This window comes from Callithrix jacchus, chromosome 10 (assembly GCF_049354715.1).
Source record: "Callithrix jacchus isolate 240 chromosome 10, calJac240_pri, whole genome shotgun sequence".
In the NCBI taxonomy this organism is placed as follows: domain Eukaryota; kingdom Metazoa; phylum Chordata; class Mammalia; order Primates; family Cebidae; genus Callithrix; species Callithrix jacchus.
The window spans coordinates 69,479,423-69,504,194 of NC_133511.1; the positions used below are offsets into that span (position 1 = coordinate 69,479,423).

General features: G+C 39.9%; 1 protein-coding gene across 18 annotated transcripts in view; it reads left to right on the plus strand.

Moving 5' to 3' along the window:
- Positions 1-24,772, plus strand: part of STIM1 (stromal interaction molecule 1) — a 253,800-nt gene that overhangs the window by 194,949 nt on the left and 34,079 nt on the right. For all 18 annotated transcript variants that reach the window (XM_078340344.1, XM_078340347.1, XM_078340349.1 and 15 more), the window contains 2 exons: positions 17,248-17,359; positions 20,684-20,799. In XM_078340344.1, coding sequence (XP_078196470.1) covers positions 17,248-17,359; positions 20,684-20,799 — 228 coding nt within the window. The remainder of the gene's footprint in view (positions 1-17,247; positions 17,360-20,683; positions 20,800-24,772) is intronic.

Consider the following 24,772-nt stretch of genomic DNA (forward strand, 5'->3'; position numbering starts at 1 on the left):
AAACCATCACTGCATTAAAGATAGTGAATATATTCATCACCCCTAAAAGTTTTCTCATAGCCCTTTGTAGTCTCTGCTCCCCAGCAACCACTGATATACTTTCTGCCACAGATTAGTTTGCATTTGCTAGAGTTTTCTGTACATGGAGTTCTATAATATGTACTTTTTTTTTTAATAACCTGGCCACTTTCACTCAGTGTCATTATTTTGAGGTTCACTCATGTTTTGCATGTGTAAATAGTTAATTCCTTTTTATTCCTTAGTAGTAGTCCATTGTAGAGACATACCAAAATTTATTTCCCTATTTATCTATTGGGAAACATTGAGCTGCTTTTAGTTTTTGGCTATTACAAATAAAGCTGCCATGAACATTCACATGCAAGTCTTTGTATGGACATATATTTTCTTTTCTCTTAGGTAAATATCTAGGAGTGGAGTGACTAGATCATATGGTAGGTATATGTTTTTAAGAAACTGTTAAACTGTTTTCTAAAATAGTTGTATTTTTTTTTACTCCCACCAGCAGTATATGACATTTTCAATTCTTTCACATTTTGACAAACACTTGGTATGGTCAATCTGCTTAATTTTAGCCATTTTGATAGTGTAGTGATATCTCATCTCAGTTTATTTTGTATTTGCCTAATTACTAATAATGTTGAGCATCTTTTTATGTATGTTTCCATTTATATCTTTTTTATTTGTATTTTTTTTTGAGATGGAGTCTCACATTGTTGCCCAGGCTGGAGTGCAATGGTGCAATCTCGGCTTACTGCAACCTTCACGTCCTGGGTTCAAGCGATTCTCCTGCCTCAGCCTCCTGAGTAGCTAGGATTACGGGTGCCCACCACGCCCAGCTAATTTTGTTTATATTTTTAGTTGAGATGGGGTTTCACTATGTTGGCCAGGCTGGTCTTTAACCTCATGATCTGCCTGCCTTGGCCTCCCAAAGTGCTGGGATTGTAAGCGTGAGCCACTGCACCTGGCTGCCATTCATATCTCTTTTTTGGTAGAGTATCTGTTAAATCTTTTGTCTTTTTATTGGGTTGTTTTTTTGAGTTTTGAGAATTCTTTCTATATTCTGAATTCTATTCTATATATTCTGAATGTAAGTCTTTTATCAAATATATACTTTGCTAAGAGTTTCTTCCAATCTGTGGCTTGTCCTATCATTCTTTTAACAGGGTCTTTTGAAGAGCAGAAAGTTGTAATTTTGATGAAGTCCAGTTCATCAATTCGTTTTTTAATAGATCATGCTTTTGGTATTGTATCTAACAAACCTTTGCCTAACCCAGGGTCACACAAAGATTTCTTTCTTGTTTTTTTTTTTTTTAGACACAACCTTGCTCCGTTGCCAGGTGCCAGGCTGGATGCAGTAGCGCGATCTCAGCTCACTGCAACCTCTGCCTCCTAGGTTCAAGCAATACTCCTGCCTCAGTCTCCTGAGTAGCTGGGACTATAGGTGCGTGCCACCATGCCCAGCTAATTTTTGTATTTTTAGTAGAGACAGGGTTTCACCATGTTGGCCAGGATGGTCTCAATCTCTTGACCTCGTGATCCGCCTGCCTCGGCCTCCCAAAGTGCTGGGATTATAGGCATAAGCCGCCGCGCCTGGCCACACAAAGATTTATTTTGTTTTCTTTCTAGAAGTTTTGTAGTTTTATGTTTTACATTTAGATCTGTAATTCATTTTGTATTAATTTTTTTATGTGGTGTGAAGTGTGGAACTTAGTACTTTATTGTGCTTACACATGGTCTCAATTGTTCTAGAACCCTTTGTTGAAATTCTATTTGTTTCTCCATTGCATTGCCTCACCTATCATCTTTAGTCAAAAGTCAGTTGTTTAAGCTGGGTGTAGTAGCACACACTGTAGTCCCAGCTATTCAGGTGGCTGAGATGGGGGTGCGGGTGGAAACTGCTTGAGTCCAGGAGATGAAATCCAGCCTGGGCAGCATAGCAAGAACCCGTTTCTAAAAGACAAGCAAAAAAAGTCTCAAGTTGTTTGTATAAGTGTGAGTTTCTTTTTGGTCTCTCTATTATGATACACTGATCTATTTGTCTGTCTTTATGCCAGTACCATGCTGTTCTGATTTCCATAGAATTATAATAATTCTTTCAATCAGGAAGTGATAGCCCTCCAACTTTGTTCTTCTTTTTCAAGTTGTTTTGACTATTTCAGGTCCTTGAATAAAGTTATCAATTTCTACAAAAAAGCCTGGTGGGAATTTGAATAGGATTGCATTGAATCTGTAGATGAATTTGAGAAAACTGACATCTTCACAATACTGATGTTCTTTCAACCCATAAGCAAAGTACATCCTTCAGGTTATCCTTGAGCTTAGGTAGTTTGTGTCTTTCAAGAAATTTGTCTCACCATCTGTGGTCATTGTAAAACAAAAAAAGGAGAAGAAGAAGAAAGAAATTTGTTTATTTCACCTAAGTTGTCAAATTAACTGTTATGTTCATAAAATTCCCTTATCATTTTAATGCCTATAAAATCCATAATAATGTGTCTTCTTTTTTTTCCTGATTGGTCTTGTTAGATCTTTGTTAATTTTACAGAGCCAGTTTATTGATTTTTCTCTGGTTTCTATTTCATTGATTTCTACTCTGATCTGTATTATTTTCTTTTATCTGCTACTTTGGGTATAATTTGCTCTTTTATTTTTTAGTTTGGCAAGGTGAAAACTAAGGTCACGGATCTGAGACCTTTCTTCTTTTCTAATACAGAATTTAGTGCTGTAGATCTCCCTTCACTACTGATTTAGCAGCATTTCCCAAATTCTGGTGTATTGTGTGTGTGTTTCTCTTTTCCAACTGATTTATTAGTAGCACAGATAGAATAAAAATACCTAGAATGAAGACACAACTAATGGCAAATGTTCTACTGTTACATTTTTTCCTGATACAATCTTCGATAACTTAGTATCTCTTAATAATATGTTCTAATTTGAGAGATTCTTTTTGCCCTGGAAATGCCTGCCTTTAAAATCTGTTTTAGACCTTATATCCATCCAGTATTGGTTCATCACTATGTTGGATGAAATGTGCTTTTGTTTTCATTGAACTCACAATATCTTCTATTTCCTTTTTGACATCTTTAGTTCACAAGTTATTTAGAAGCAAGTGATTTAGTTTCCAAATATTTGGAGCTCTTTTAGACTTTTTTGGTTATTGATCTTTAATTTAATTCCATTGTGATCTAAGTTTATACTTTTTGTGACTGAATCCTTTAAAAAAGCTTCAGATTTTTTTCTTTCATGTCCCAGGACATGGTCTATCTTGGTAGATATTCCATGTGCACTTGCAAGTGTTCTGTTGAGTGGAGATTTCTACAAGTGTCAAATCAGGTCTTTTTTTTTGCCTTTTTTTTCCCTCAACTTCTAAGTTTCAGGGTACATGTGCAGGATGTGCAGGTTTGTTATATAGGTAAACATGTGTCACAGAGGTTTTCTGCACAGTTAACCCATCACCTAGGTGTTAAGCCCTGCAGCCGTTAGCTTTTATTCCTGATGCTCTTCCTCCTCCCACTCCCTTGACAGTATATATTGTTCCTCTCGTATATGTTTATGTGTTACTATCGTTGAGCTCTCACTTATAAGTGAGAACATGTGCTGTTTGGTTTTCTGTTCTTGCGTTAGTTTGCTGAAGATAACAGCTTCCAACTCTATTCATGTCCCTGCAAAGGACATGGTCTTGTTTCTTTTTATGGCTGCATAGTATTCCATGGTATATATGTACCACATTTTCTTTATTTAGTCCATCATTGATGGGCATTTGAGTTGATTCCATGTCTTTGTTATTGTGAATAGTGCTGCAGTAAACATGCATGTGCATTTATCTTTATAATAAAATGGTTTATATTCCTTTGGGTGTATACCTCGTAATGAGATTGCTGGGTCAAATGGTATTTCTGCTTCTAGATCTTTGAGGAATTGCCACAGTGTCTTCCACAATGGTGAACTAATTTACATTCCCACCAACAGTGTAAAAGTGTTCCTTGTTCTCTACAACCTTGCCAGCATCTGTTGTTTCTTGACTTTTTAATAATTGCCATTCTGACTGGTATGAGATGGTATCTCATTGTAGTTCTGATTTGTGTTTATCTAATGATTAGTGATGTTGAGCTTTCTTTGTGCTTTTTGGTCGCATGAATATCTTTTTTTGAGAAGTATCTGTTCATGTCCTTTCCCCACTTTTTAATGGGGGTGTTTCTTTTTTTTTTTTTTTTTTTGTAAATTTGTTTAAGTTCCTTGTAGACTCAGGATTTTAGACCTTTGTAGATGGGTAGATTGCAAAACTTTTCTCCCTTTCTGTACCATTCAGGACATAGACACAGGCAAAGGTTTCATGATGAAAATGCCAAAAGCAAATGCAACAAAAGCAAACATTGACAAATGGGATCTGATTAAAGAGCTTCTATTACAGCAAAAGTAGCTATCACCAGAGTGAACAGACAACCTACAGAATGGGAGAAAATTAGGTCATGTTGGTTGCTGGTGTTGTTCAAGTCTACATATCTTTGTTGATTTTCTGCCTACTTGTTCTCTTTTCTTCTTTTCTTTTCTTTTCTTTTTGAGATGGAGTCTCTCTTTGTTGCCCAAGCTGGAGTGCAGTGGCACAATCTTAGCTCACTGCAACCTCCGCCTCCGCTTCCTGGGTTCAGGCAATTCTCCTGCCTCAGCCTCCTGGGTAGCTGGGATTACAGGTGTATGCCACCATGCCTGGCTAGTTTTTGTATTTTTAGTAGAGACTGGGGTTTCACCATGTTGACTGGTCTCAAACTCCTGACCTCCAGTGATCTGCCTTCCTCAACCTCCCAAAGTGCTGGAATTACAGGCATGAGCCACTGCAACTAGCCTGCCTACTTGTTCTATCTTTTATTAGAGAGGAGTATTTAAGTTTCCAGTAATAACTGTGGATTTGCCTGTTTTTCCTTGTAGTTTCTACTTCATGTATTTTGAAGCTCTGTTTCTAGGTGCATAAAGATTTAGGATGATTATTTCTTAGTGACTAACTGACTCCTTTAGCATTATGAAATGACCTTTATCCTTGGTGGTAGTCTTTGCTCTGAAATCTACTTTGATAAAAATATAGCTGTCTTTTGACTATTGTTAGTTTGGAATGTCTTTTTCCATCTGTCTACATTTAATCTATTTGTATTTTTATATTTAAAGTGCATTTCCTATAGGTACATCTAGTTGTGTCCTATATATATATGTTTTCAATGTGACAGTATCTGTTAATTGCATTATTTAGACCATTTCTGTTTGGTGTGATTATGAATATGATTAATCAAATATGATTGATATGATTATTAATATGATAAGATAATTTAGGTTAGTCTGTTATCTTGCTGTTTGTTTTCTGTTTGCTCTACCTGTTTTTTAATTCCTTTTCCTACCTTTTCTACTTTCTTTTGGATTATTTTTTATAATTTGATTATATCTTTTTTTGTTGGCTTTAGATATAACTGGCATTTTAGTAGTTGCTTTAGGAGATAAAAAAATATGTATCTTTAACTTGAGTCTTTTTTTTTTTTTTTTAATCTGAGACAGAGTCTTGCTCTGTCATCCAGGCTTTCAAAAAAAAAAAAAAAAAAGAAGCTTACAGTAGTGTATTTCCCTCCTCTCTCAACCTTGGTGTTGCGATCTTGGCTAACTGCAACCTCTGCTTCTTGGGTTCAAGAGATTCTCGTGCTCCAGCCTCCTGAGTAGCTGGAATTACAGGTGTACGCCACTACGCCCAGCTAATTTTTGTATTTTTAGCAGAGATGAGGTTTTGCCATATTGGCCGGGCTGGTCTTGAACTCCTGACCTCAAGTGATCTGCCTGCCTCGACTTCCCAAAGTGCTGGTATTACATATGTGAGCCACTGCACCGGAACTACTTTCAAGAGATTATATCATGTCACATATAGTATAAGAAGCTTACAATATGGATGAGCATGGTGGCTCATGCCTGTAATTCCAGCACTTTGGGAGGTTGAGGCAGGCGGATTCCCTGAGGTCAGGAGTTCAAGACCAGCCTGACCAACATGGAGAAACCCTGTCTCTACTGAAAATACAAAATTAGTCAGGCATGGTGGCACATACCTGTAATCCCAGCTACTTGGGAGGCTGAGGCAGAAGAATCACTTGAACCCGGGAGGCAGAGGTTGTGATGAGCAGAGCAGAGATCACTCCATTACACTCCAGCCTGGGCAACAAGAGTGAAACTCTTTCTCAAAAAAAAAAAAAAAAAAAAAAAAGAAGCTTACAGTAGTATATTTCGCTCTCTCAACCTTAGATTTTACTTCTTACACTGTGGCTTAGATATTCAAGGCTATAAGCTAGGGCAATTGTATGTATAAGTGCCCTCATTTGTTTCCCATCTCTCAAGAATGGGAATGTTCACTGTAGGGTGATGTCCAGTGTCTTGAAAACCATTATGTCATATATGTTGTCTTTTGGGGAAGGGGTAATTTTAATACAGGAGGGAGGGTAAATTCCATCTCTGTTACTTCAACTTACTTTGAAACAGAAGTGTCAACTGAATTATCTTTTGCTTGGGCTGTTGTTCTTCATATATTGTTATTCTTGACCTAGCCTAGCTCTTCTTGGTTCCAGATCTGACCAGGTCTCTACTTACATTTTTCAGTGTTTCCCCCCTTTTTCCCCCATATATGAAACAAACAAGTTAGGACATCAAATTTCTGGGTATAAGAAATATTCTTAAATGGAAGCTGAAGAAATAAAGATACTGTTAAAAAATGTTACAAGTAAATACCTATATAGTAATAAATAGTAATCATGTGTTATTTTGAAAGAATAAATATTGGCTTTCCTATTGGTCAGATAAAACTTCAGTTTGTGTAGGAGTAGCGATAAGCTTAGATCACAACTGCTGTCTCATTTGAGACTCAACAAAATAAGATGCTAAAGGCTTAGTAATTATTGATAAAAAAATTATTATAGAAAATGTTGGCTTGGTGTGGTGGCTCATGCCTGCAATTCCAACTCTTTGAAAGGCTGAAGCAGAAGGATCACTTGAGTCCCAGAGGTTGAGGCTGCAATAAGCTATGATCATGCCACTGTACTTCAGCCTGGGTGACAGAACGAAACCCTATCTCTAAAAAAGAGAAAGAAAATGTCAGTCATTTTTTTTTTTAATGTTTGTCTGTGAGATGTTAGATACATTGAAATTAAATGTCCATCTGTAATCTCAAAATGAATTATCTTACTTGGGGAAAAAGAGTAATATGTACACATAAATAAAAATCTGATGATATTTTATTTTATTGTATTGTATTTTTTGATGAAGTCTCACTCTGTTGCCCAGGCTGGAGTGCGGTGGTGTGATCTTGGATAAGCTGTTTGGCCCACCCAACATTTCAGAGCTCCTAGGTTCTCTTACTACTCTGCAGCCATCCTGCCAGACTTTCTCTAACCTGGCTCTACTAGTGTTGTAGTTGCTCTATAGGTGGTCTTTAATAGCATGTCCTGTTGGGCCCTGGGAGACCTGTTTTTTGCCTAGTAGCCTAATGGGCCTATCACATGAGGTCTAGGCCAGATTATTTTTGCAGCAATGGTTCAGGGTTTGGTAATGACATCAGATTAGAAAATGAAGACCTCTACCTCACTCTAGTCCCAGCTGAGAAGCTGCTAGTGGGAACCAGAAGGAAGCTGCTTAAAGAGACAATTCACAGTTCCAGGTCACACACTCTTTAGGAAGGGCCACTTTGGAAGGATTTCATAGCTGCCTTGGTGTGCTGTTATCCAGAGTAGACAAATAAGAAGCTGGGCTTTGTGATGCCTTTTCTGATTCTGTCAATCACTCCTTTCTCCGTGCTTCCACATCACCTTATATATCCATGTGACTTAGCATTTATCGCACTATATTATATTCATTTGTTTCCTTTTTTATTTCCCTCTTTCAAAGAGAGCCCTTGAAGATTGAGATCATGCATATTCATCTCTGTGCTGGGTAACTCACCCTTTACCTTCTGGAGTAGAAGCCAATAAAAGCTTAGTGAATGAATGAATAAATGAATGGTGATAATCATAGCTGACCTTTTTTTACACTTACAGTATGCTAGGAACTTCCCTTTACTACATTTTTATGATGTGAAAACTCTGATTTTCATCATTTTACAGGTGACAAAAATGAGGCACAAAAGATTAAGTAACTTGCCCATGGTCTTACATCTAGTAAGTAGCAGATTGCATATTCAAATCAAGACACTTGGTTTCAAGGTTCACATCTTTTTTTTTTTGAGATGGGGTCTTCTCTATCACTCAGGCTGGAGTGCAGTGTTGCGATCTTGGCTCACTCTAGCCTCGACCTCCAGGTGATCCTCCCATTTCAGCCTCCCAAATATCTGGGACTACAGGTGTGTGTCATCACACGCAACTAATTTTGTTTATTTTTTGTAGAGACAAAGTCTCACTTTGTTGCCCAGGCTGGTCTTGAATTCCTGGCCTCAAGCGATCCTCCTGCCTTGGCTTCCCAAAGTATTAGGATTATAGGTGTGAGCCACCACACTTGGCCAAAGCTCACATTCTTAACCACTGTGCTATATGTGACTAGCTGACTAAAGGCTGACTAAGAGACCAACTAACTGACTAACAGCTGTGTGAAGGAGGGTCAAAGAAAGTACTGACAACCTTCCTGCCAGATCTCATTCTCTTGAGATGTGGATTTGAAACCACAAAAGTAGATGAGGGCATCTGGAGGCACCACAGGTCCATTTTGGGAAAGAGATACTGATTCAGGAATCCATTTCTTATTACTTATTCCTTCCCTGGCAAGAGAAAAGATTGGCCAAGGCCAAGTGTTTGCTTTGGCACATCCCTGGATGAATTGCTATAGCTCAAGTGCTAGGGAGTAATATTGTTCCTTCTGCCTGGTATGTCCTTCCCTCAAATGTCCGCATGGCTCACACCTTTATTTCATTTTCTGCTCAAATATTACTTCATCAGAGAGGCCCTCCCTGACCTGACATAATACAATATAGCACTATTTTTTATTCTCTTATTCCCTTATAGCTTAACTTTTCTTCATTATACTTATCACCATCTGACATATAATTATTCATTTATAGTGTTTTATGTTGTCTCTCTCCACCAGAATATAAGCACCATGGCATCTGTGACTCAGTTTTGTGTATTGTTGTATCTTTACCTCTGAGTGGTGCCTGGCAAATAGTAGCTGCTCAATAAATGTTTTTCTCCCCAATGAATATATTATTTTGGAGTTTGAGAACAATTGTTTTCAAGGATTTGTCATTTGGCATCAGCAATACCTCATTCTCCTTGACCCTATATATAACTCTTGGACTCTAGACAAACTAGAGTCAGTGTTCTCTGAGTATGCTCCACATCTTATAGGTCTGTGTCTTTGTTCATCATTCTTTCCTTTGCTAGATCTGCATCTCTGTTCATCCATATTGTGACAAGTTCTTAATATCCACTCCTTTTTGAATGAAGGCACACATGAAGAAAAAATTACTACTGAGTTTGTATTAAATCGTAGGCATCTTCAAACACATTAGCTCATTTAATTCAACAACTCTGGAAGACAGATATTGCTACATTGTAAGCTACATGGGAGTAGGGATCTCTCTCTTAATCATCACTCTATTCCCAGTGCCTGGTTTCAGCATAGAACAAAATAAATGTTTATTGAATAGCAAAATGAATATTTTACAGAAAGGAAAATTGAGGTTCATAATGGTTAAGTGATTTACCAAAGCTGGTCCATGACAGATAGGATAGGCAAGGTCTTCCTTCAAATTCACTGTTTTTTTATAATCCATCCTAAAATAAAATAAATCAGTGTTCTAAAATGCCAGGGGTTTAGCAGTCTTTAATAACTTTAGTTTTTGTAGCTACCTTGGAAGAAAACAGGAGGTTTTATTGATTTTTACATGAAAATTATCCTCAAATGTAAAAGGTTTGTTCCTATCTATAAAACATATTATGGAGGCCAGGATATATCTTTACTACCAAGATGCTAACTGGATGTCAGTTTCTGGGATTCTTTGTGGCTATGTGTCAGAAGATAAGTGCTTTTTATACCTCCTCCATTTACCTCCATAAGAAGACTGTGGGGGTAAGTGATACTTTTGGTGAAAAAACATAATATAAATACTGATAGGATGAACAACAAGTGATCCAGGACCCACAGATTGCCATCATTGGTTCATTCGAAGAAGATGCTAGAGGTAGTATTTATACTGTACTTATTTTTATCTCATTGTTTAATTTTTATGTATGTTTTATAATCTACCTAATGTTAGTAAATGAATCTAATTTATAAACACATACGCATATATTGGCAACGTGCGTACAAGGCTTTTTTTTTTTTTTTCTAAGACAGAGTCTTAGTTTGTCGCTCAGGCTGGAGTGCAGTGGCGTAATCTTGGCTCACTGCAACCTTTGCCATCCAGGTTCAAGCAATTCTCCTGCCTCAGCCTCCTGAGCAGCTGGGATTACAGGCAGGCACCACCACACCTGGCCTATTTTTTTTTTTCAGTAGTGACAGGGTTTCACCATGTTGGTCAGGCTGGTCCCGTTCTCCTGACCTCATGATCTGCTCGCCTCAGCCTCCCAAAGTGCTGGAATTACAGGCATGAACCACCACAACCAGCTCCTGTTCAAGGCTTTTTTACAGGTAGATTATGTCATTAAAAAGATTGGAGATATACGGTTAAGTCACCCTGTGCATCTCTCTTATGAAGGTTGGTTTGTTGTGCATAACTCAGGGGTTAGCCTTCTCTGACTCAGTGTAGCATTGTTCGTTATTTTGCCCAGAGATGTAGTCATTGATATGGCTAGGGGCTACATGGACAGGCTCAGGGGATGGGAGACTTATAATGTTAGGACATTGACTCTTGGTTACATGTCCTCCTGGGATTTGAACATGTGAGTCATTTGGAGTCTGCATCTGTACTAAGCTCTCCTTGCCAAATTCTCCAGCCTGTCACTGATAGCCACAGCTCTCTGTACTTGCCGTTGCCTTCGTCCTCACTCTGGCCCAGGGATTCTTCCCATTTTCTCTTTTGGAATGAGAAAACAGAACAAGTCTTTTAATTTTTAGGCACTTGAACCTTGGGTCTGGGGAACCTGGATGTATCAGCTGGACTGATCTTGAGTGAGATCTTCATGTTGGAACTCAGGGTTGCTGAGATACAGATGTAATAGAGGACACAGCCCATCGTGGCTTATTTTGTTCAGACTGAAGTGACTCCAGGTGAATACCATGGTGCCAAACCCTATCTAGATAGGGCATCTGCCTAGGTAACAGAGTTATATATACAGATTAAAAACAAAAACAACAAACCAAAACTATCTTGAGGCTTGTTCTGACATGCTGAAGCTATTATCCTTTTCCCCTACAGCTTAGTTATATAGGGCTGATTACTCTAGAGTCCATCTTTAATGGAGTATATTAGCCTTCTTAGAGACCCTATGTCTCACTTAATTCAGTGTTTAGAGCAGTGGTTCTCAGCTGGGGGCAGTTTTACCCTTCCATGGGACATGGAACAAAATCTGGAGATATTTTTTAATTGTTATGATTGGCAGCTACTGGCATCTGGTAGGTAGATGTCAGGGATGTTGTTAAGCATCTTGTGATGCACAGGACAGCCCCCACAAGGAAGAATTATCTTATCTAAAATGTCATTGGCACAGAGACTCAGAAACCCTAGTCTAGAGTGACTTCTGCCTGTCACCACTGTGGTGTAGGGTGCTTATAGAGGAGTTTCTGTATGCCAGGATTCTATGCCCAGGCTTGTATCAAGGCATCCTCCCAGTAGACAAAAGGCCCTTGATGTACTGCTGGCCTTAGGCCTTTCTAGCAATAAAAAAGTAGCCTTCTTTCCACTCTACACGCCAAACAGAAAGGCCCCTTTGTGCTGGATGAGGCCTAGTTCCCTTGGCAGCAGTGGCAGGAGTGTGTTGTTCTTTGTACTTTACAGGCTAGCACTTGTCTATCTGCCTCATATCTGTGTGTCACTCTCTTATGCCTTCATTACCTGACACTCCAGACCATAGTAAATGATAACATCTGTAATGCATTAGGATATATATTCATTTTCAGGAATAATACATTCTAGTCCATTTTACTTCACTTCCCTTGCACTTTTTTTTGAGTCAGGGTTTTGCTCTGTCACCCAGGCTGGAGCGCAGTGTTGCATTTCAGCTCACTGCAACTTCTGCTTCCCAGACATAAGCGATCCTCCCACCTCAGCCTCCTGAGTAGCTGGGACTATAGGCATGTACCACCACTCCCACTCCCAGCTAATTTTTTTGATATTTTTTTGTAGAGATAGGGTTTTGTCATGTTTCCCAGATTGGCCTTGAATCCCTGGGCACAAGCGATTCACCTGCCTCAGCCTTCCAATGTGCTGGGATTACAGGCATGAGCCACCAAGCCCATCTCTCAACACTTCCTTTTTTTTTTTTTGAGACAGAGTTTTGCTCTGTTGCCCAGGCTGGAGTGCAGTGGTGCGAGCTCAGCTCACTGCAACCTCTGCCTTCCAGGTTCAAGCAATACTCCCATCTCAGCCTCCCAGCTAGCTGGAATTAGAGGCATATGCCACCATGCCCAGCTCATTTTTGTATTTTTAGTAGAGATTGGATTTCACCATGTTGGCCAGGGTGGTCTCAAACTGCTGACCTCAAATGATCCATCCACCTGGCCTCCCAAAATGCTGGGATTACAGGTGTGAGACACCTGGCTTTTTTTTTTTTTCTTTTTTTTGAGAAAGTCTCAGTCTGTCATCCAGGCTGGAGTTCAGTGGCACAATCTCAGCTCACTGCAACCTCCACCTCCTGCGTTCAAGCAATTCTCATGCTTCAGCCTCCTGAGTAGCTGGGATCACAGGCATGCGCTAATTTAACCCCAGCTATGTCATCCTTCTTTTCTGAATGGTATCTCTTGGAAATTAATTTATCTTTTTCTTCAAATATATTGTAGTCTGAGAATTAGAAATTTAACCAAGCACTGACTAAGCACCCTTCACTTAAGCTTTTAGTGTCTTGTCTCTAGGATGCATACCTGAACACACTGTGTCTGCTTCATTTCCTTCCTCTGCTACCTCCCATGTCTCTGCAAATAGTCTAATCTACCGCCAAAGGCACTCAGTTTCCAAGCTTTCATTCTGAGCTCCAGCATCTTCTTGAGGACATGAAGAGATTGGAGCATTTTTGCCTTCAACTTTATTTTAGTTAGGTTGTCTTCCTGATTATCTGCCTTGCATCACATGCTGAGCTGAGAGGAATAGCTGTTTTTGTTTGTTTGTTTTATTTTGTTTGTTTTTGAGACAGCGTCTTATTCTGCTGCCCATGCTGGAGTGCAGTGGTGCAGTCATGGCTCACTGCAACCTTGAACTCCTGGGCTCAAGTTATCCTTCCACTTCAGCCTCCCAAGTAGTTGGGACTATAAGCATGTGCCATCATGCCTGGCTAATTTAAAAAATTTTTCTTTTGTAGAGATGGGGTTTTGCTGTGTTCCTCAGGCTTTTCTCAAACTCCTGGCCTCCAGGGATCCTCCTGTCTCAGCCTCCCAAAGTGCTGGGGTTACATGCATGAACTACCGTGTCTGGCCAAATGCTTGTTTTTTGACAAGCATTTCAGAAGTTACTCATCCATATGAGCTATATATTTTTCTAAGGAGGTTTTGTTGTTGTTTTGAGGCCCACATCAAATCATTTCTGGAGCTCCTCATTTAGAGTAGTTCTTATTGATGCCATTGTATATGATCAGCTCTTAGTTTAGAAACAGTGGATAAGCAAAAACGAATAGGCATATTCCATGCCTTCAATGTTTTCTGCCTATTAAAGGTAAATTAGGCCAGGCCTGGTGACTCATGCCTATAATCTTACCACTTTGGGAGGCTGAGGTGGGAGAATTGCCAGAGGCCAGGAGTTCTAGACAAGCCTGGGCAACATAGGGAGATGGGCAACATCTCTACAAAAAATAAAATAATTTGATCGGTGTGGTGGCTTACGTCTATAATCCCAACACTTTGGGAAGCTGAGGTGGGAGAATCATTTGAGGCCAGGAGTCTGAGACCAGCTGGCCAACATGGTGAAGCCCTGTCTGTACCGAAAATAGAGAAATTAGCTGGGTGTGGTGGTGTGCCCCTGTAAGCCTACCTACTCCAGAGGCTGACGCAGGAGAATCACATGAACCCAGGAGGTGGAGGCTGCAGTGAGCTGAGATTGCACCACTGCACTCCAGCCTAGGTGACAGAGCAAGACCCTGTTTCAAAAAACCAAAACAAAGACAAAGACAAAACCAAAACAAAAAAAGAGTTAGCCTGACATGGTAGTAGTACATGCCTGTAGTCTTAGCTACTCAGGAGGCTGAGGCAGGCAGATTCAGGAGTTAAAGGCTGCAGCAAGCTGTGACCACACCACTGCACTCAAGCCTTGGTGGTAGAGCAAGACCTGTCTCTTAAAAGAAAAAAGATATGGATCTTACAAGAGGACAGTGATGAATCTCACCATATCATTCAACTTCAAAACTTTTTTGGCTTCTTGCTGCTTAAAAAGCAGTGGTTTTCAAATTTGAGGAATGTACAAATTCCTTTTAAGGTAAATAATTCATCTTGGACCCGAAGTGCTGCTTAAACTATTTTTATTATAATGTTACTTAAGTATGTGCAAACATAAAACAAGGTTGAAGTCATGTATAAAATTTGTATACCAATGCAAACAAAAGCAGATTTATGCTTTAAGTAAAAATAAACTTCAGATCCAATAAAATGATGCTTTTTTGCTGAAAATCAGTTGCTTCCAGGCTCTTTTAAGTTCAGCATGTCTGTATTGCTGGGTACCACATGATGACTCATTCCTCCCACCATTTTTCTTTATTTAAGCTACTATGAAACTTTGATTCATGATCTCATTTGACCTTCACTGGGCTGGAATGTATTCCTTGTGTATTGTGTATTAAGTCTACTTCTACGCCTTCATAATTGACTTTTAACAAAGTATAGGGATAACTTTGTTTTCTGTATGTTTAAACAGAATACAGATATCAAAATTATTTTAAAGGCTACTTTTTATGACTATCCATTTAAAAAAATCACATTATATTATTGAGGAATCACTAGCTCTAGTGCTCCATGTATGGTGATGATGCAATTTGCCTTATTGCAAATGACCACTCAATTGTTGTTTCAGTTAGAGTTCATTCCTTTTATGATAGAAAATCATTTCAATCTGATATAAGCAAAAAGGGAAATGTGTTTCTTGCATAAAACTGAAATATCTATGAATAGGGCTTTCTACAGGCATGATCTGACTCAGGGCTTAAATTATGTCAGCTGGATTTTTTTTTTTTTTGAGACAGGCTGTCACTCTGTTACCCAAGCTGGAGTGCAATGGCACAATTGTGACTTATTGCAATCTCGACCTCCTGGGCTCAGATGATCCTCCCACCTCAGCCTCCTGAGTAGCTTGGACCGCAGCCCCACAACACCACACCTGGCTAATTAAAAAAATTTTTTTTAGTAGAGACAGGGTCAAACTATATTGCCCAGGCTGGTCTTGAACTCTGGAGTTCACGTGATCCTCCTGCCCTGGCCTCTCAAAGTGCTGGGATTATAGGCATGAGCTACCGTGTCTGGCCTATATTAATTTATTTTGATCAGGGCTATCTAATAGAACTTTCTACAATGATGGGAATGTTCTATAATTTATGCTGTCCAATATTGTACCCACTAGCCATATCTAGCTATTGGGCACTTGAAGTTTGGCTAGTGCCATTGAAGAACTGAATTTTTAATTTATTTAATTTTTATAAATGTAAATAGCCACTTGTGGCTACTGCACTGCTTGGACAATACAGCTTTGAATAATAATATTAAATAAGAGAATGGCTATAAAGTGCTTCCCAGTGTGCTCTATACTAAGCACACATTAGATGTGAGAGGAGGAGAGGTCTATAGATTCTGTCCTGAAAAGGGCTGGGCCTCACCTAACTGGCAAGAGCAACCTGAGTTAGGCTCATCCCAAGACAATACTAGTAGCTATCTTAGCATGGTAGTTAAGACTCTTTGTGACATGGCTTCAACTTTCTTCTGGCACTACCTTCCATATATTCTATATTCTAGACCGAGGTCCCCAACTCTGGGCCACGGACTGGTATTAGTCTATGGCCCAGCAGGTACTGGTCTGCACAACAGGAGATGAGCAGTGGATGAAGGAGCATTACTGCCTGAACTCCACCTCTTGTCAGATCAACATCGGTATTAGATTCTCATAGGGGTGCAAACCCTGTTATGAACTGCACATGTGAGGGATCTAGGTTACGTGCTCCTTATGAGAATCTAACTAATGCCAGATGATCTGAGCTGGAACAGTTTCCTCCTAAAATCATCTCCCTGCCCGAGGTCCATGGAAAAATTGTCTTCCATGAAACTGGTCCCTCATGCCAAAATGGTCTGGGACTGCTGTTTCAGACACATCAAATTTCACATCTTTACTTTGGCACCTGTCTTCATTCTGTATCAGGAATATTCCTCCCCCCAAACCCATGAAATATTTCAGATAAGCTTCTACTAATCCTTTATGTTGCAATACATCATCTTCTCTGAGGCTGTCCTTGAACCCCTAGGCAGTTATTTCTTTTCTCCTCTGTGCTCTGTGTATTTTTCTTTATCAGGATCTGTGCTTTATTCATGCTGTTTAGCTTTTGATCTCGTCCATTGGATTGGGAACTAACTTCCTCAAGGCTTGGCACTAAGTAGGCCCCTTATGAATGCTCAGTTGAATAGTTGGATAGATGGATGGATGGATAGTTTATTCTCAACCCGGTTCACAGCAGTTTAAAAATAATTCCAAAATCAGATTTATTGAGGTATAATTTACATAAAAGATGAAACACCTATTTTAAATGTACAGTTGGATGTATTTTGACAGATGTTATCATTTATGTAAGTACCACCACATTCAAGATATAGAATATATCCATCACCTTATAATGCTGCATTTGTGATTTTTCCCAGTCAGTTCCCACCTCCCTTCCTGGCTCCAGCTGACCATTGATCTACTTTCTATCACTATAAATTTGTCTTTTCCAGGATTTCATATAAATAGACTCACTGTGTATACTCCTTTCATACTTAGTATTTTATGGGACAGAGAAATATTAAACATACAAATATGGTAAATATTAAGGTCAGTATGACCATGACAATAAATGCAAGCAGTGCTTGGCATTCTGGAGTCATGGCTTTGCTTGTCTTTTTTCACAGTATACAATTGGACCGTGGATGAAGTGGTACAGTGGCTGATCACATATGTGGAGCTGCCTCAGTATGAGGAGACCTTCCGGAAGCTGCAGCTCAGTGGCCATGCCATGCCAAGGTCAGGAGGGGACTGGATTTTCTTCATTTGAGGGTACAGGGAATGGGCTGGAGTGGGCCTGCCTTCAGATTGCTCTGGCCAGTTAAGTGAGGTTCTACCCTTTTCAGGGCAGCGTCTGCAGATATTGCCTCTTCTCACATCTGTTGTGCACTTGCTATAAAATATGATGGGCACTTTGCATCCACTCTCTTCTTTAGTATTTCCATCAGTCCTGGGAATAGTACTAATAGCTGCCATTTACTGATTGCTTAGTACATGCAAGGCATTCTACTCAACACTATATACAGTATCTCATTTAATTCTTATATCAGTCATGTAAGGTGGGTATTATTGTATATAGATGATGAAACTGGTTTCCCAAGGTCACAAACATGACTAGTTAGGGGCAAAACTGAGATTTGAATCTGGGTATACATCAAAGCCTGTGGTGTTTGTCTCTCTCTCTTTTTTTTCTGTCCCCTGAGCAGCTGCCTCTTTTATCACCCAGGAGCCTTGGGGTTCTTTTAGCCTCCCCTGGGTTATCCATATACAGCTTATTTATAATAAAAATGGTACAGGGAGAGGCTAATTGTCCTTGGCCCCAGCCTCTTCTCTGGGATGACTCCAGCAGCTGTTGTATCATAACTCTTTGCCTCCTTTACACACTCAATATGCTAGGGCTTGTGCTGGGAGTGGGGAGGGAATGGAGTACAGCTTGGACTTCTTGTTATGCCAAACTAGTGCCATATGTCATTCAGTCATTAATCCATTTACTTATTCATCCAACAAATATTTACTGTGTACCTGCTCTGTGCCAAGCACTTGTGCTGGGTGCTGGGGATAAAGATGACAACAACCTGCCCTTACCCTCAAAGGGCTTACTGTCTGGTAAGTGCTGATTATATATAATCTGTCATCTTATTATGTAGGTGCATCTGGTTTTGAGCTTCGGCAAAGGGGAAACAGGGAGGTGAAGCTGCTGGAATGCCCACACATTGCAGTCTCCAGCCACAGAGCTACTGAGCACTGCTGTCCAGGCCTAGCTGAGCTGGCTGTTCCCTCCTCTGCTGCCTGCAGCCTCTTCTTCACAGCTTCTCCCTACTCTGGAGAGAGTAATAATCTTAATGTTTGTACCTCCCTTTATAGAGTGCTTTCCTACCCATTATTTCAGTTGATTCTCACAACTCTGGGAGGAAGAGTATCCCATCTTTTGGGTGAGCAAACTGAATCTCAAATATTTTATAATTTATCCAAGCTGGCAAGTGGCAGAGTTGGGATCTGAACCCAGGTCTGTCTTGTTCTAAATGCCCTGTTTTATTCCCACTGCATCTTCCTCTTGTGCTGTGTGGTTAAAGATAGGTTCCTTTCAATATTCAGTTTAGTTCTATTTTACAAAACTTCATGAAGCACCTATACCATGTGCCGTGCTTTCTGCTGGGCTCTGAGGGCAAAGAGATGCATTTGATCTGACCCCTGATTTGAGGAACTCCATGTTTAATGGAAAAGTAGATGATTGATAACTAAGATCCAAGATTTAGGGTTCTTTCTTGCTACCCAAAGAAATAGCAATATTGCCTTGTGGATCCCTGGACCATTTTCTTCATGGGGCATATCTATGGCTTGGATTAAAACTGCAAAGCATAGGATAAGAAGTCAGTTCTTAGGTCGTGGGTTCACTTAGCATTTTTGTGGCTAGAATTAGAGCCAAGACCAGATCCAGCCAGGCTGGGCACAGGTGTAGGGGATGCCAAGCTGTGGCACCTTAGTGACAGCAGGCATGGGGCCTTCAGTGCTTGGGGTGGAGTGAGGGTGGTTCTAAGCCCATTACTGGCTCACATGGTATAATGAGAATAATCTAGCAGATTTGAGTTCATTCTGTGGCTTTGCCACTTACTTATGTGTGACTTTGGGCAAGTTACTCAACTCTAAGTCTCCGTTTTCTTATCTAGAAAGTGGCACTAATAATGGAACTGAGTTTTTAAGGTTGTTGTGAGGACTGAATGAGGTATTGTATGTAAAGTATCAGAACTGTACCAGACACACATTACTTGCTTAGTCAATGTTAGCTCCTTTTTCATTTCTTTCATTGCTTACAAGCAGATAGCATTCCAGTTCATAGGTTTCTTTGAGAAATAGACTATAGAAAAGGTGACAATGTTTATTCTTATTAGTCAGACAAACTACAGCACATCTGGCAGAAGTGCCTTAAAGAGGAACCCCAAAAACTCCCAGGCTTGTAGGAAGCATCTGATTTTACATCAGTTTACACAGAAGGAATCTGAGGTCCTAGGGGAGGAACAAACCAACTTTTAATTGGGCAAGTGAGTCAGTAGTAGAGCTGAGATGAGAAGACAGCTCTCCTGATCACTCCCACTCCCCATCACAGTGCCTCACTGCCTCTCTTATCAGTGGTCTTAATTGCTTTCCAAGGCCAGAGAAGGAAGTAGCTGTTCGTACAAGGTCAGACAGGAGTATAAATCACACTGTGATGTCAGAAGCTTCTTTTCTAGCTGGGGAAATAAAGCTTTGCATCAGAAAAGAGCACCAACCTTATAGAGTAGTATGGAATTAAGTGCTTATTTGTGGGGCCTAGACCAGTGGTTTTCAACCTTTCCTATCTTTTACCCCTCTCCTCCTATATCCACTGTGTTCCAGCAGAAGAGAACAAAGTTTCATTTTTCCTATGTCATTTTCTTGTTTATAGGCTCTCTCATTAAAGTTATCACTGATAGTATGGGTGGAGGTCATAAAAAATTACAGTAATTTTATTGGAGGTAACTTGTATTGCAGTGACTCAAATACAAGCTAACAGGACTAATTCCATTTTTGTCATCAGTGGTTAATTGAATTTTTTTTTCCTTTTCTATATTTCATTTCAATAGCACATCAGCACGTTTATATATAATGACAGTGGGTTTAAGTAGGATAATTCATAAGTCCCAGATTCACTGGGTCATATGGCCTGAGAGTTTGACCTGGGCTGCACAGGAAATGCATTTATAAGTGGTGGGAAGTGGGGACAATATATAGAGTATATGCCCTGGAAGGAGAAGCACAACAGAAAATTTAGTTGGGTGTGGGAATGGTCACAGACAGGTAATCCCTAGAGGATAGGGTGCTTAAGTTGGCGGATATGGGGAAAGGGCTGAACAAATTCTTGGCAAATATTATATGTCCCTCTATATTCCCTGTTGAGATCCAACTGGTATAGACTCTGTGTTCTAGAGTGCAGAGGGGAGCAATCACTAAGAGCTAGAAGTGTTCCTGGAGGAAGTAGGTAATCCTACCAGGATCCTTGCTGGCTTTACTGGCAGTAAAATGACCAGCTACTCTTTGCCTCAACAGGCTAGCTGTCACCAATACCACCATGACAGGAACTGTGCTGAAGATGACAGACCGGAGCCATCGGCAGAAGCTGCAGCTGAAGGCCCTGGATACAGTGCTCTTTGGGCCTCCTCTCTGTGAGTACTGTGTAGAGAAGAGCTACTGCTGTGCCATGGAAACCAAAGATGTTGTCGTAGATAGGCTAAGGCTCTTAGTCTCCTAGGCACATCTGCAAGGCAGCACCTCCATCATTTCCACCAGTATTAAAGTATGAAAGAGTCTTACATTTTAGTTCAGACACATAGCAACATGCATTCATTAAATACTTTAAGGAAATCATCTGCATTGTGTCAGTGCTGTGCTGGACCCTGTAGGAAGACCTGGAGTGAATCATGTTCTGCCCTGCAGGGATAACGTGACTGTTCTACAGAGGTACACAGTGCTTCTGAGACCCAGAGGAAGGTTAGTAAAGGTGTCCTATAGACAAGGTGACATGTGACCTCTGCCTTTAAGGGTGGATAGAGCTCTATTCTATGGAGGTGGCAAAACAGGACATTCTAGGCAGAATAAACAACCTGAGCAAGACTACAAAAGCTAAAATATGAAAAGTATGCTCAGGGATAGAAGTAACCCACTATGGGCTGAAAGCTTTTTAGCTGTTACCTACTTCCATATTTCATTTCAATTGCACATCAGCAGGTTTATATATATAATGACAATGGGTTATTGTAGACATGTAGAGTACATGAACTGATTAGTGAACATCTTTGTATCATTGGATGACCAAGGAGGACTAAGTGGGTTTTCACTGGAGCGGTAGACACACTCAGGCCTAAGAAAGGGTGGTCTCTTCAGCCAGGGGCTAGTTAAAAGAATTAGGTTGTTCAGTCTCTACAGATCTATGTGGTGGAAACGGCCAGCCCTGCCATCCTTTTTCTAATTCTAAGTGAACCAAGGGGGAACAAAAAGTAGTGAGATTTATTGGAAAACTATCCTTGACCAAACAGGCTCTTAGGGCCCACTTTCTGCTCTTTGGAAATGGCTGGAATCAGTTTAGGGTGCCAGCTGTAGAATGCTATTGAACCAGGAACAAGTCCAGAGAAGCAGCTGGCAGGCAAGGTCAGAGGCAATATAACATTTCCCTGTCTATGGATATGGCTTGGCAAATGTGCAAGCTGATGTCTCAATACAAGTGGATCTATACTTTTTGAAAGTATGAAACAGAGCAACCTGGGAGAAGACTACCGTTTCCACTTCCTTTGCCACCTTTTTTGGGAGGAGTGGAGGGTACTAGGACACATTTTGCTCACCTTCACTGGTAGGTTTTGGATAATGACACAGTGAATGGTTCTACTCTTTATGTAAGGCCTAGTCTCTGTATTGAGCAATGGCCCTTCAGTCATTCACTAACATTTATTGAGTACATTTTGTATACTAGTATAAATGGCAAGGTCCCTGCTCTCAAGTACTTCCAGCTAAATGGAGATAGCCGTGTCAACAAATACAGTAAAGTGTCAACAAATATAGTAGGTGTTATAGCTATTATGTAAATCTTTCCAAAGTTCAACTGGGGGCACAAACTAGGGAGGAGTTTCCTATTAGAGCCCAGGAAACTTTATGGAGAAAGTAATTCTTGAGTTGAGTCTTGAAAGATGAGAAGTGGCCTTATTAAACTCTCCCTGTTAACAGCTTACACATCTCTTTGTATATACCAAGAACACTTACACCCAACTATAAAAACTAGGCTACTTTTGCAAAGGTTCTCTTCTGTCACCACCTGGCAAGGGAAGGCTTTCAGCAGCCTAAAAGTCTTCCTTAGACTTGCAATATATATTGTCAAGTTGTATGTGTTTTGTATCAAAATTGGATTTACCATGTCTGAAAAGTGTACAGTAGAAACCACAAGTTAAAGCAGTCAAGGATTTTATCTGGAAAAATTAGCCAGCATGGGAACCAGAATGCTGGGGACATGGTACTGGGTCTAGGATATCAGAACCAACAAGAGGGGCCCTGGTGGAGCAGATTAGACTGATACTAGGACAGGGATACTTTTCTCTTAGGCTTATTGTATGTAGCCTGTGTGCTGCATGTGATCTAACCTAAGGAAGGTCAGAGATCAGCAGGAAAATGATCTTCCTGAGATATGGAGAACACAGGTACTGAAGCTAAGAATATATTTCATGATGATTGGGATAGTTATAATAATAATAGTTTTTTTAAAATGGAAAATAACAAGTATTGGCAAGGATATAGAGAAATTGGAACTTTTGTACATTGCTGGTGAAGAGGTAAAATGCTTCAGCTACTGTATAAAATAATCTGGTGGTTTCTCAAAAATTAGATATAGAGTTACCATAGAACCTAGCAGTTCCATAATTAGGTATATATGCAAAGAGTTGAAAACAGGTCCTCAAACTTAAGTACATGTATGTGCATGTTCATAGAAGCACATGTCATAAGAGCCAAAAAATAAAACAACCCAAATGTCTATTAATGGATGAATAGATAAATACATTGTGGCTCAATGGAATATTATTCATCTATAGATGGAATGAAGTTCTGATACATGCTACAATGTGGATGAACCTGGAAAATGTTATGCTAAGTGAAAGAAGCCAGACACAAAAGGTCACATATTATATGATTCTATTAATATGAAATAATTAGAATAGATAAATCCACAGAGACAGAATATAGACTGATGGTTGGCAGGGGTTGGTAGGGGGAGGGAATGGGGAGAAACTGCTTACTGGGTGAGAAAATTTACTCTGGAGTGATAGAAATGTTTTGGGACTAGATAGAGGTGGTGGTTGCATAACATCATGAATGTACTATATGGCACTAAATTGCTTGTTTTAAAATGGTTACTTTTATATCACGTGAATTTTACCTCAAATTATTTTTTAAAAAGGATAAGCAACAAAAGAAAGAAGAGTTAAACTGGACTTCACCAAAATAAAAAAGTTTTATACTTCAAAGAACGTACCAAGAAAGTGAAAAGACAACCCACAAAATGGAGAAAGTATTGGGAAACATTTTTCTGAGAAGGCTCTACTATCCAGAATATATAAAAAAAATTCTTGCTAGATGCAGTGGCTCATGCCAGTAATCCCAACACTTTGGGAGCCCGAGGTGGACAGATCACCTGAGGTCAGGAGTTCGACAATAGCCTGGCCAACATGGTGAAACCCTGTCTCTACTAAAAAAATAAAAGAATTAGCTGTGTGTGGTGGCACATGCCTGTAATCCCAGCTGCTCAGGAGGCAGAGGCATGAGTATTGCTGGAACCTGGGAGGCAGAGGTTGCAGTGAGCCAAGATCATGCCACTGCACTCCAGCCTGGGCGACAGAGTGAGACCCTGTCTCAAAAAGAAAAAAAAATGGACAAAGGATTTGAACATATATTTATATATTCCATACTTCAATAGCCAATATACACCTGAAACAATGCTCAACATCATTATCAGAGAAATGCAAATCAAAACCAAAATGAGGTATCAGTTTTTACCCACTAGGATATAATAAAAAGGACATTAACAAGTGTTGGTGAGGATGTGTAGAAATTAGAACAATAGCCAAAAAGTGGAAGCAACTCAAACGTCTGTCAGTTGATGAATGGAAAAATAGATATGGTATATACATACAATAGAATATATATATATATATATATATATATATATATATATATATATATGTATATTTTTTGAGACAGAGTCTCGCTCTGTCTGACATGCTGGAGTGCAGTGGTGTAACCTCAGCTCACTGCAACCTCTGTCTCTTGGGCTCAAGCAGTTCTTCTGCCTCAGCCTCCTGAGTAGCTGAGATTACAGGCGTGTGCTGCCACGCTCAGCTAATTTTTGTATTTTTAGTAGAGAGAGGGTTTCACCATGTTGGCCAGGCTGGTCTCGAACTCCTGACCTCAGGTGATTCCCCCCACCTTGGCCTCCCAAAGTTCTGGGATTACGGGCATGAGCCACTGCACCCAGCCTTACAATAGAATTTTAATCAGCCACGAAAAGGAATGAAGTACTGATACATGCAACAACGTGGATGAACCTTAAAAACACGCCAAATGAGAGAAGCCAGTCACAGTAGGCCATGTATTATACAA